This window comes from Thalassophryne amazonica, chromosome 4 (genome assembly GCF_902500255.1).
Source record: "Thalassophryne amazonica chromosome 4, fThaAma1.1, whole genome shotgun sequence".
NCBI lineage: Eukaryota > Metazoa > Chordata > Actinopteri > Batrachoidiformes > Batrachoididae > Thalassophryne > Thalassophryne amazonica.
This window is the reverse complement of record NC_047106.1, coordinates 125,469,733-125,482,454: the sequence shown is the minus strand read 5'-3', so window position 1 is coordinate 125,482,454 and position 12,722 is coordinate 125,469,733. Positions and strand designations below refer to the sequence as shown.

Sequence of the window (12,722 nt, the reverse complement as noted above, 5' to 3'; positions counted from 1 at the left end):
AATATGCAAAAGCAGCAAGTAAAAATTGCCACACTATAAGTGTTGATATATTTTAAAATAAGAGGAACTTGAGGTCTGTGAACAAGGCTGTAAAATGCCATGTCAGCTGATTAAATATATACATCAGTGGAAGTAAAACCTTTGAGATGAAAATAATTAACAAACTGTAATGATGGCATCTGTTTGACAAATATAATGTGGGAATTTATGCAGGAAAATATGTAACATGCATGAAGCTGCATGAAGTATGGAAGTGAACTCACCACTTTCTGTGCACGATGTTCTTTTGCAACAGCAGGTGGCTGGTCTTTACTGTAGGCAGTAAACACATCACCAGGTTTAAAAAATGTCTCTTACATGAGAACGACGTAGGAACACAATAAATGCATTTTCTTGATATTGTTTGTTTTATGTCATACCGTTCATTCCTGATGTTCTTTCGTGTTTGGATCGGAGGAACCCGTGTCACTCTGTCAGCAAACACACTACATCATCAGATAAAAACAGATATAATCATTCAGACAATGTTCATATTCAGGTTCAATAATTGTCCACATGAAGGTCTGGACTTACACAGTCTTCTTCTTCTTATGGACAGTTGGGTCCTCAGTCGGTTTAACCTGAAAGTTTAAAAAAGGTGATAAAAATTTAATATGCAGCAGTCATTAAAAAAACAAACATGGAACATTGTAAGAGGTGAATTATTATAATTACACAATTATGCTGAGTCTTTTAGCAACTTGGATTTTTAAATTACTATTAATGTAAATGTGTTTGTTCAGTTTTGTGGAATAAACAGAATATTTTCTGACCTTTTCTTCTTTCTTTTTCTGTGGCTGTGAGTTCTTTGGTTTTGCACCGTAGCTGGAAAGATAAAACAAATCATATGATTGAGGGGAGAAATGCAGATTACAGTGTAATAAAATCCCTTTAATTAGGTCAAAGATTATTATTTTTTAGATTAAAAAAAAGTTGAACAAACTCACTGAACAACCTGTTGTTGTTTCTTATTTTTTTATGTGCTCACAGAAACTGAGAGGACTTTAAGAGTTAGCTTTTTATACCAGAAAATGGGAAGAAAAAAGTCTTGACGTTTCTGTGAATCATTTTCCAAACAGTGCATTTCCTTTTGTAAATGTCAATGAGCTGAAAAAGCAGTGAGACAGACAGAGATTGGTGTTTCTGTGCATGATACTTACTCTAACTTCTTAAAAGGCTGGTATCCAGCTGCAACATAAGTCTCTCCATGTTGCACTTCATCCAGTCCACAAACCTTGGCTCCATTAACTGTGTACAGTTTTCGGACAGCTCCAAAGGGAGCCTTGAGTTTAGACGTCAAGATGTCCAAAAGACTTTCAAATGTGGGCACCTGACGCTTATTAAAAGTGATCTTTACTCCTGGAAGATAAGCATCTCCATTTCTGTACACAATAATTGTTTTGTTTGTTGATGAGTTTTGGGGGATTCTGTGTGACATATTTGATTTTGTAGAGCAAAAGTTTTCCCTGGGTGCTGGACCTAACTGGCTCGGACCAGAGGAATCCGACTGTTTAATTAAAAGCAAGCTGCTCCTAGTGGTTAGATTGTGTCTATCTTTAATTAGGATGAGTTATACAGAGGACAAATTTGGTTCTATGTATATTTGTATGACAATAAAGGCTCTGTTCTATTTAACACAGCTGCTCCTCTGAGGTCACACTGACAACAAATGCACACGTGAACAACAAAGACCATCAAATGGAACAACAACCTTACAGCCGAAACAGCAAAGCTGACATAACATTAAAAGGAAGATAAAGATTAAGGTACTCAAGGAACAATTTCAATAAGACATCAAAGATAAAAGCATATTTTGCCTAACAACAATACAGATATCAAAGATAAAAGTATATGTTGCATATGCTTTTATCTTTGATAGCTTTATTGAAGAATATCGGGAATGAACGGTATGACATATGACATTTGGTCACTTTTCAAAGGGGTCAGACTTGTCAATAAAGTCAATTTAATGTTCAGTGGCTGATTTCAGGTCAGCTTGGTGTATAAATCTCATTGGTCCAAGCAGTGAGAGCTATCAGCTGGCTGTTAGAAGCAAACTAGAGACAAAACAGAACCATGGTTTGATTGATTGTCTAGCCGATTATTAAGTGTGATGTAACACATCATGTGATTTTCAACTTCTGAGTCCAAACAAAAAAGGCGTGCTGTCATTAACATTGAAAACTGCACTGAGACTCTCTGATCAGGCTGCACTTAACCCTCCTGTTGTCCTCATTTTCTGTATACACCCTGTGTCCTCCGGTTCAAAATGACCCGTCTTCACTAAACCCCCAATATAAGCAGCTTAATTGAATTTTAAACACCAAATTTCATCTTGCATATTGTCATTCACCACAAAATGTGTGAATACCTGAGTTTTCCCTCTTCACTTGAATTTCTATAGCTTAAGAAAAGGAAAAAAATGTGCAAAAAGGAGTTTTGAATGCATTTTTATTCCCAATGACTCTGTTTCTTTTTTTTTTTCTCCAGTGAACAATTTAAGACAATGTACAATACAAAAATATGAAAAATAACATAACCCATTCAACTAATTAGCACATGTAGGGCAGTATGCAAGTGCACAGCCTTTGCAGATATATTTCTTACACCTGCAGCACACAGTATGTGTTTTACAGTCTTCCTTTTGAGGTCAGAACTGACATCTCTTCCTCTTACTTGCCCTAGCTGGGGAAGTGGCTGTGGTAGCTGGATCCTCAGGTTGATCAGGAGCTGCACTCTGAATAGCTTTCACAACTGCTGCTGAGGCTTCTGTGCGGGGGACATGCTTCCTTCTTTCAATGAGTGGAGTTACAAGTGCCTTTCCTAGCTGCTCCAGGAACACCCTCCTCTTGTTCTGCTTATGAGACATCCAGGTCGGGTTGATCTCTCTCCAAATCACAAAGGCATTGTAGGAGGAAACATCAATGATGTTGTGGAAGATGACCAGGGGCCAGCGGGCAGTCATTCTTCTGCAGCTGTATGTTCCAATCACCTTATCTAGGTTGTCCACACCTCCTTTGTTGTGGTTGTAGTCTAGGATGATTGGCTTCCTGTTCTCACGATCGCTAATGTCACCGTCTGTGTGCTGTGTGCTCAGAAGAATACATTCTTGTTTTTCTTTGGGAGGTAGGAAACTAGAGTGGTGGTGGGCGTGAAGGCAAACTTTGAGGAGAAGACCTCTCTCAGATAATTTTTCATATTCGCGATTATTTTTCATATTTGAGATTACAGCGAATTATTTATTTTATTCACAAAGCATAAAACGACTCAGAATCTGACGTCATTGTGCTGCAGCCTCGCTCACTGTTTCGCTCTCGTCTTAAGGCAGGACAATAACATGGAGACTGAGGAGCGATCCATCCTGCATTTGGATAAAACGGGCGATTAAAACAGTGACCATCTTCTTCAAAGCTGTTTAAAATGCGGAGTTTACAGAAGGTGCTGTCGGTGTGTGTGTCTCTGTGTGCCGTAAAATTTTCACCGAAAGCCAGATAAATTTTTCGAATGGTTTCCAGGTGCCAGTCTCTAACAGCTTCTGAAAAAATTCTGATGGAAAAAAAGTCCTTTTCATTCCGCCATTTCCAGACAATGAAAATCCGACGAGGGGGCGGGACCACTCCTTCCACAAGGCGTGCTCACAGGCGAATGACGTCACCGACAGGAGTGGAAAAACTCACGCATGCGCACGAGGGTTCAAGCATGTCTGACATAAAAACATATGAATGAAATCCATATAGTTTTTGAAAAAAATAAAAAGGTACGATACTTTATGGACAGACCTCGTAGGAACACTCGCAGCTGTAACCCCCAAAATGGAAGAGTGGCTCCAACAGATTTCAAGTACAACATCAGAGGTGTCTGTCCAGAAGAGTGCAGTTGTAGAAACAGCTAAGATACTGCACCAAACCCTCAAACTCCCAGGCCTCTGGTAAAGGACCCGAATTTGAGGAACATGCATGAATGTCATGATAATATTGGGCCGTCAGGAATTTATTTGAATTGTTCTTTTTCTGGGGCAGAATGATTGGAGAACACACATCTTCAAAATAATAATAAACAATAATTTGGTGTGCAAAATTTAATTTATTTTGCTTTTATTTTGTGCTCTGTGTGCTGGATGTGATGAATCACAGCCTCGGGGATGGTCTTCATCCTTGTGTGGTCTTCTGAAATCAACATAGAGGCAACATTATGAATACACGGTTAAAAACATGCACACAGCACACATGATATTACATTCAGATGTATTTATATGTCATTTTACACACTGCTCACCTGTGTTTTGGACTTAGCGAGTGCCTCGATCTTCATCCACATCTTTTCACTTGCTTTGGACCTCAGCTGCTCTCTGTTGAAAAAAGGTGTCAAATGTGACGTCACTGTTTTGTTCTGCACCACCGCAACAAAAACTGAGCTGCTGCCTAAAACTTAACTAAATTGCATGATGTAATTATAGATATTGAACACATACTTCCGTCTTGTAGTCAGGATCTGCTCTATGCAGTGTGCAAACAGCTCAGGATTCATCATGAGCAGCTGTGGCAGATAATCAGTCAGGATGTGCTTGACAGACCTGTGAACCCACACAAATAAAACTCAGTCCATAACAAAGACAGGTGAGTGTCAGTTGACCTCAGCATCAAACAGGAGTAAAGAAATCCATAGAGTAGAACTGTTTGAATCCATTAAAAAATCAATAAAATTATTTGAGTAAATATGAGAAAATTAAATGTGTCAGGATATTTGCACAGCTTCAGTCCAGTATCTTACTCATATAGCTGGCTGTTTGAACACTGGTACAGGGCAGGCAGCACAATGGGCAGGATCTCCTCTGCATTGACACAGATAAAACTGATGATATGCTCCTTTGTGCAGAACTGCAGCGCTGCCTTTGCCACCTAAAAAGAACAGATGTCTCAGTCAAGACAACACACACTGACACTAAAACTGAAAGAGCTCCCTGATAGGGAACAGTTATGTTTTCCAAAGGCAAAGTTGATGATCTGTCATCAGTTACCACATGATTTGAGCCGGAGAGGCATCGGGCCAGCTGCTTGAAGAGAAGCTCCTGAACCAACTTGAAGTCAGAGACACAGATGCACTCTAGAATTTTTGCCAGCTCTTTGATGAACAGCAGCTCTTTACATGTGCACGTCTTCGGCCAGTGCTTCAACAGATAGAGCACCAGCTGTTGGGATGGAAAAGTTACACAGCCATATTAATTCATGAGCATCTTTTTTCATTGTGTAGAAAACAGAAGCAACATGTGGTATCACCATTCTCTGAATGTGTGTGCAGCACTTTGAGATTTGTCTTTTATTGTGACGTGCTTTATAAATTAAAGGATTTATTATTATTATTATTCCCCGTGACTCGATCCCGGATAAGCAGTTGAAGATGTGTGTATGTATGTATGTATGCATATATTATGATTATTATTATTCACAATCTGGTATATAACTTGTTTATAAAACATAGTGTTAACTGGAGTGAGATATGCCCTTTAAAAATATAATATAATCTGGTGTAAATTATTTGACATACCGGCTTAGTTAGAGTTGCATCCTTCTCCAAAAACTGGACGATACACTCAACGAGCTGCAAAATACATAAAACACTGAGTGTCAGACCATTTAAAGCAGCGGAGATGTGAAGGGACAGACATGACATAAGGTTTTTTTCTACATTAATTAAAAAAAATTAATGTGTAAATGTATTTTTAAATGTTATACAATTCTCTTTACATTCAAATGACAGTCATTTTCAAAAGGATTTCCTGCATATATTACCTGTTGATGGTAGAGCCAGAGTGTTTTTGGTTTGTGCAGGGGCACTAAAACCCAGCAGAAGAAAATCCTGTCATCTTCACACAATGGAGGCGTTATTTGTTTGGTGATACTGTGGATTATAGAAGGAAAAAAAAAAGATCAGTGTGTCTGATTTTTAAAAAACATGTTAGGCTTGAATAAATGGTTGGTAAGCAACAAAATAGACAAAAAATTGTTTCTGAAAAGAACACTATACATTTGAATGAGTTCCAGGAGATCAGTAATACCAGTGGGCTGCCCATTCTCATGCACAAACCTTTGAAAACAAAGACATAGAAACATTTTAGCATTGATCAACAAGACAAATCATTCATGTCGTCATTTCAGCCTGTTTGAAAAACGAGCACTGCAGCACTGACCGAAAGAAAATGTCACAAATCCCATGAAACATGTACTCTTGGAGGTCTTCGAACGCAAGATAGACTGAACAGAACACAACCGTGAGGCACGTCCTCTCTCTGGGATCTTCACTGGCAAACTGTTGTAAGAGCTGCAATGCAAGAAAAGTTACTGATTAGTTGAAACATGTTATTAAAACCAGTCATTCTTTGTTGCTTTGGAACAAACTTGTAAGAATAAAATACACAGCAGTAGCAGCAATCAAAGCACTGATGTTCATAAATGTACAATAAATACATGACTCAGTGTAAATCAGATCTTTTCCTTTTGTTCTTCAAACATTCAAGCAGTTCTTCTGTTACTGTCTCTGATGCATGCTTCAACATGACTTTCGTTCCATTGAGAAGCCAAAGATCCTCCAAAGACACCCCTGGCAAAAATTATGGAATCACCGGCCTCAGAGGATGTTCATTGTGTTGGAGCCATGATTCATGTCAGTCCACTTGGTGCAACAGCTCTCCAAGGTGTGATCACTCCTTTTTAGATGCAGACTAACGAGCAGATCTGATTTGATGCAGGTGTTAGTTTTGGGGATGAAAATTTACAGGATGATTCCATAATTTATTCCTCAGAATTGAGTGAGTCCATATTTTTTTCCCTCTGCTTGGTCTAAAAAAGTAACTGTTACTGACTGCCACAATTTTTTTTTCCTGATTTCTTATAGTGTTTCTTAAAGCCAGAAAGTTGCCATTTGAAATGACTTTAGTTTTGTGTCATGTCTGTGATCTGCTTTTTTTCTACAAAATTAAACAACTGAATGAACATCCTCCGAGGCCGGTGATTCCATAATTTTTGCCAGGGGTTGTACAGTCACCACTTCAAGTCACAGATTAGCATCAAAGCCTCACAACCATAAACTATGACAGGATGCTGGAGACTTAAGCCTTCATTTTGCTACCAGTGTATCAGAATCATCAAACACTAGTGACTCCATTAGCTCTCGTTGACAAAGAGCTGTTTGTTTTTCATGCAAATATAACACACAAAGATGTGATAATATGCCGTTCATACCTGTGTGACAAATTCCTTGCCAATGTATTTCTTAGCAATCTCCGCCTGAAAGCTTGGAGCTTCTAAAAACGTCTTGAAAAAATCATAGATCAGCTGCAAGAGAAACATACAAAGACAAAAGAATGAATTCTGGGAATTAAATGAAAAACACCAGTGTCAGAGTGCCTGATGTTTATATAATATAACATAATAATAATAAACAGATAACATAAAGGATTACAATTTATACTTAAGAATAATTTACATTTTTAAAGTTCAAACATAATTAGTGAGAACAGTGATGTCAATATGTATCAAATCATGGAGCAAATGTATCATTTCACTCCTGTACAGTACATTTGTTGAACATACGGCACAAAGTATTTAAGCTGTTCTGAAGACAAAAATGAATCTAACCCGATACTGGGAAGGTGTACCTTATGAAGTGGCCAGTCAGTGTATATTTACATTCTAAACTGAAAAATTTGAATTTTGAAAGCATAATCCAGTGAAGGTCTGAGGTCCTCCTCATTTGAATTTGATCTACTTTAAGCTTCTTATCATATCATTTGCTCAGTAGTACATTTATGGATATATTGCAGAAACTTAAAGTATTAAAATTTGTATCAGAGTAATCAACCTCAATGTGTGGCCATGCAGGATCCAGCTTGGGTTTTTCATCATCTGAAGCAAACGCTGCAGCAGGAGGATTGGAGGGTCGATTCAACGCCCTGAACATGTGTGAAGAACACTGAGAAAAAAAAAGATCAAAATTATTTCTCAATATTCAACTGACAAAAATATACAACAATCAGACAGAACTCGTTTGGTTTCTAAATGAGTTTGAGGTGATCCTCAGTCAGAGGAGCAGAGGGCGTGTGTCACTACAGATGATGGTGCAATCTTTATGAAAACCATTTTGAATGATAGCTGCACACAAATGCAGTGTTCAGCCTTTGGCTCCATCAACCAATCACTAAATTTATAATCATCAGCTGTACTGACCATGTTCACGATCTCTGGGTACATGCATTCTGACAAGACGTATTCGTTGTCCATGATGTAATCTTGAATTTGGCTCAGCAACGTCTGTGTCCTCTCCTTATATATGATGCTACTTTCTGGGTCATAAACCTTATAGCATTGCTGCAGCATCTGAATGATGACCTTCTCTGAATCTGAGGAGGCAGAAAGAGAAACAGTGAGATGGAAAAAGGGGAGGAGATGAGGAGAAAAAAATCAAAGGTCACATGAATAAAATGGTGAAGAATACAGGAGACACATTTAAAAAGAGGTCACAAGAGAAAGAAGGGGGCAGCTAACACTCAAGAATGGTAGTTAAGACCAAATAATCAAGGAATATGGAACTAATTTTTACCCGAGGCCAAAATATGGCCATCGGGTATTGCGAAGGCTGTGCATCCATCTGTCCGTCTGTGCTTAACATAAGTCCAGTTCACAGGGAGCATTCTTGGGACACAGACCTTGGACAAATTCAAAGATGGCTAAGCATGACCTATGAGGTCCATGACCTGGACCCGGATAAGTCGTAGAAAATGAATGAATGAATACCAATCAAAGATTTTAGATACATTTTGAACAAAGCACTTGAAAGCTTCTTTGATGGTGTTCGGTGTCACGTTGGTTGTAAACCCTAAAGAACAGAACTGCAATCTTTCAAAGACATTTGAAAGTTTAAACAGCGACTTGGAGACTTTGTGTTTCCAGTGCACACTAGGACCAAGTCTGGCATCTATTACACCCATCATGTCTGTGCACACATATGCAGCACTACACGTGATGTCACCACTGCATCCAAAATCTAGCAGGTTTCTTCTGCAGAACTCTACTTACATGTTGGTGGGCAGATCTTCTGCTGTTTAACAATGTTCTTCTTTATTTGCTCTGATTCTTGGATGTCAGGTTCTTCTTGACAACCAGATTCAGCAACCTAGCCAGAGAAACAAAAAACAATCAGGTGCACGTTTCCTAATTCTTCTTTTTGACTTTTCAGTGTTGGTTGTAAAATTAGGAGCATCAGAACTTAACCAGAAGAAATGGTATCAAATCTGAATACATGCTGTTGTGCATCTCTGCTGAAAAACTCACTTCTTAGTCATGTGTTCTCTTTCTGCATGTATTTATGTATATGTAATATTTGAAGCTGTACAGCTACATTCACTCAAACTATTTCTACATGATGAACAGTCCATGTATCTGTATGTGCTGCATATTTGCAGTGTTTCTTTCTGGTCTGAGCTCAAACTGTTGCAACTTATGTGACAGAAAATACAGAGCATGAAACTCGTAGTGAGTGCACTTACATCTTTGTTAGACAATGCAGGTGAAGACGTCTCCACATCTGACTGATGGGGGGAGGACAGTTTGGAACTTGGGGGATGTATCCAAATGTCATCCTTCTTCTCCTTGATCTTGTCATCCTGCAGAAAAAGTAAACACGATCTCTCATCTTCCACTGTTCAGTAGTTTTGTATTGGTTTTTGCAAATAACTAAATCCAAAATAAATCTTTGTGTAAATTGTTTTCAGCTTGTTTCAGTTTTCACTGCCTCCGTTTTACAATAGAAATTGTTACAATTGTGGTAGCAGCAATATAAATAACTTTTTTTAAGTCAGTAAAGTTTCCCAGATGTGGTGTGATCTGTCCAAACTGTCAATGAGGCTCAATGCACTTGAACCAGTAGACCAGTCAAAAGTGGAACTAATAAGTCAATGCTTTCTGCAGACAATAATTCCTGCTTCATAACAAACTGCACCCCCACCCCCTCAGGAAATATTAATAGGAATCTGTGTGCAAACAGACAGGTTTTTTGTCTGTGATAAAAGATATTTATGTTTTAAAAAAATTAATAAACTGTACATTAGAAGCTGAACTCACCACTTGTTTTTTGTGACGTGTCGCCTGAACAGCAGGTGGAGTTTCTTCACTGTAGGGAGAACAAAATGGCAAGTTTAAAAAAAGGTTATTTTATATTTGAATCACATGTGAATACAAATAAAATGTATTTTTTTAATCATATATTTTTGTCAAACCATTTATTTTTGCACTTTTTCTTCAGGGGCACTCGGACTGGCTGGAAGTAGTCGGCAGGTTTAAACCTTCCACTGGTAACAGCAACATATTTTCCATCGTTCTTCAAGTCTTGTGGATCTTTCACAAGCTGTCCATCAAGTGTGTAAAGCCTGAAAATAAAAAGAAAAGAAAGAAAGAAGAAACTTGATGATTGCAATTCTGACTCTAAATTGCAAGTATTTATAAATGATTAATTTTGATTTGATACACTTTCACAGTTGGTGCACTGTGCACGTGATTTACAGTGTGTTGGTGTTGTACCTCTTCACTCCAGCATGAGAGCACATCATGGATCCCACCACGCTGCAGACGTTGTCCATTGACTTCAGAGCCGTCTTTGGAATTTTTACAGGCACTGAAGGAATTAGAGGCTCTCCATTGGTGAAAACACTGCAGAGTGAAGAAACAGAGAGTGAGACAAATACTCACACAAAATTCACATTCAGGATAAGTAATTATCCATCTGAAAGTCTGGACTTACTCGATGGTGAAATACTCTATTTTTGGATTTCTCTCATTTTTACCAGTCGCCTCGGTTTTGGTCTGAACAACAGGTTTAATCTGAAAAGATTTAAGAAGCTGTTTAAAAAAATGATAAGCCACAACAGGAAATAAAGAATAATCCATTTTGAACGTGCACTTAAAGTTTCATATGTGCTAAATGTTAACTGACATTCTTCTTGTGCAAACATGCACTTTTTAGCTGTGAAAGAAGAAATTTATGGGAGAAAATCTTTGTAACTAAACAACCTGCACAGAAGAAAGTGAACTCACGTCTTCTTTATGACGTACTGCTTGAACAAATTGTTTCTCTTTACTGTGGGGAGGAAGATCAATATGGGAATTAAAAAATGATTTCACAGTAGATTCACATGTGAATACAAATAGAATGTATTTATTACATTTTTTAAAAATGTATTTATTTACTGCCCTACCATTTGTTCCAGTCACATTTCTTGCTGAAGTACTGAACAGGTTTAAACTTCCCCTTACTAACAGCAACGTAACAGCTGTCAAACTTCAACTCCGTCACAGATTTAACAGGTTGTCCATCAAGTGTGTAAAGACTGCAAGTTAAAAGAAGAGTTAGGAGAAACTGGAGCAAGCTTTGATCACATTCAATGACTGACAATTTACTTTCTGTTACACACACACACACACACACACACACACACACACACACACACACACACACACACACACACACACACACACACACACACACACACACACACACAAAAATAGAATTAACACAGGAAAGCAATATCAAAACCTGTGGAGGACAAATAGAAGACAAATGCTGACAGGGCAGATGAAAGTGGAACAAGAGGGACCAGACCACCAAAGGAAGAACAGACAAACCTCTACTGAACATAAGACTAAATGAACACATACACAAAATGTAAGGAAAGAAACTACTGAGTACATACAGAATATAAAAATAGTTAACCATCAACTAAAAACCCAAGAACAAGACAATACCAAAAACCACAATGAAACAGGCCACTGAGTGAACCACAACAATATATTTACAGATATGCTGAACTCTTATCTTCATCCGGGTCTTCAGTCAGGACTCAAAAACCATTTACTGGTGTTCCTGTGATGTACCCAGTGCAGAAACCATCCCATCAACAGGACCTGGATCCTTCTCCAGGCTTTTATTCCAGTTTGGCATTCCAAACTGGAATGTCTGTACCCTTTAAACTGTACATAAATGAGTGACCAAGTCAGACAGCATCCAAAACCAGAATGACCAGGTAGGAAACACATGCATTTAACACTGACTGTGTAAAACTACAAATCAAAGCTGTGTTTGTGCTCAAATTAAACTGTGAAAGTCAGTGTCTGAAGGACAAATCATTTACCAATGTGGAGTCCTTTAACACAGTTAAAAACCAAATTGACTTGCTGCCATCAGACTTTCCAAAACACAACGTGGTCTGGAGTGTTTGATCAACTTAAAAATCAGACTTCCCCTCTTTAAGTACACAAACGCAAGATATGCTAAAATCACAACAGCATTTATTTAAACTGGATTTGCAAAACAGATCATCTTTACAGTGATGTTGACATTGAAATCTGTGTCCATATTTAAAAAAAAATACAAACTGTTATGAACTGACTTCACCATGATTTCACACTATAGTTACATATTGCTCTTGAGAAATATTGAAATCTGTGTCCATTTAAACAGGTGTCCCAGTGTGAAAGGAAGGAGAAGCAATGTCATGTCCTGGTCTTCCCCACAGAACGAGTGTCTTTGCACTCCATAATCAAAAAGAATTTCTTTGCCTTCCTCGATGTCCTTTCACTGCCAGGAAGAGCATGACATCTCTCACGTTTCCATCAAAGTCCAGTGTGAATAGCTGA

General features: G+C 38.2%; 1 protein-coding gene and 2 long non-coding RNA genes across 3 annotated transcripts; all 3 read right to left on the bottom strand.

Moving 5' to 3' along the window:
* Positions 1 to 452: 452 nt before the first annotated feature.
* LOC117509288 lies at positions 453 to 4,604 on the bottom strand. Its single transcript, XR_004560363.1, has 5 exons — positions 4,511 to 4,604; positions 4,315 to 4,387; positions 813 to 864; positions 574 to 620; positions 453 to 485 (listed from the first exon to the last, which is right to left on the bottom strand). It is a non-coding gene; the product is annotated as an uncharacterized LOC117509288 (long non-coding RNA).
* A 201-nt stretch (positions 4,605 to 4,805) lies between these two features.
* On the bottom strand, positions 4,806 to 8,785 carry LOC117509024 (serine/threonine-protein phosphatase 2A 56 kDa regulatory subunit gamma isoform-like). The gene is made up of 9 exons (XM_034168840.1): positions 8,773 to 8,785; positions 8,262 to 8,434; positions 7,897 to 8,007; positions 7,278 to 7,370; positions 6,227 to 6,357; positions 5,829 to 5,937; positions 5,584 to 5,637; positions 5,057 to 5,227; positions 4,806 to 4,937 (listed from the first exon to the last, which is right to left on the bottom strand). The coding sequence occupies exons 1-9, from the start codon at positions 8,783 to 8,785 to the stop codon at positions 4,806 to 4,808; spliced, it is 987 nt and encodes a 328-aa protein (XP_034024731.1).
* A 369-nt stretch (positions 8,786 to 9,154) lies between these two features.
* Positions 9,155 to 10,205, bottom strand: LOC117509287. The gene is made up of 3 exons (XR_004560362.1): positions 10,155 to 10,205; positions 9,581 to 9,697; positions 9,155 to 9,207 (listed from the first exon to the last, which is right to left on the bottom strand). It is a non-coding gene; the product is annotated as an uncharacterized LOC117509287 (long non-coding RNA).
* Between the last annotated feature and the right edge of the window lie 2,517 nt (positions 10,206 to 12,722).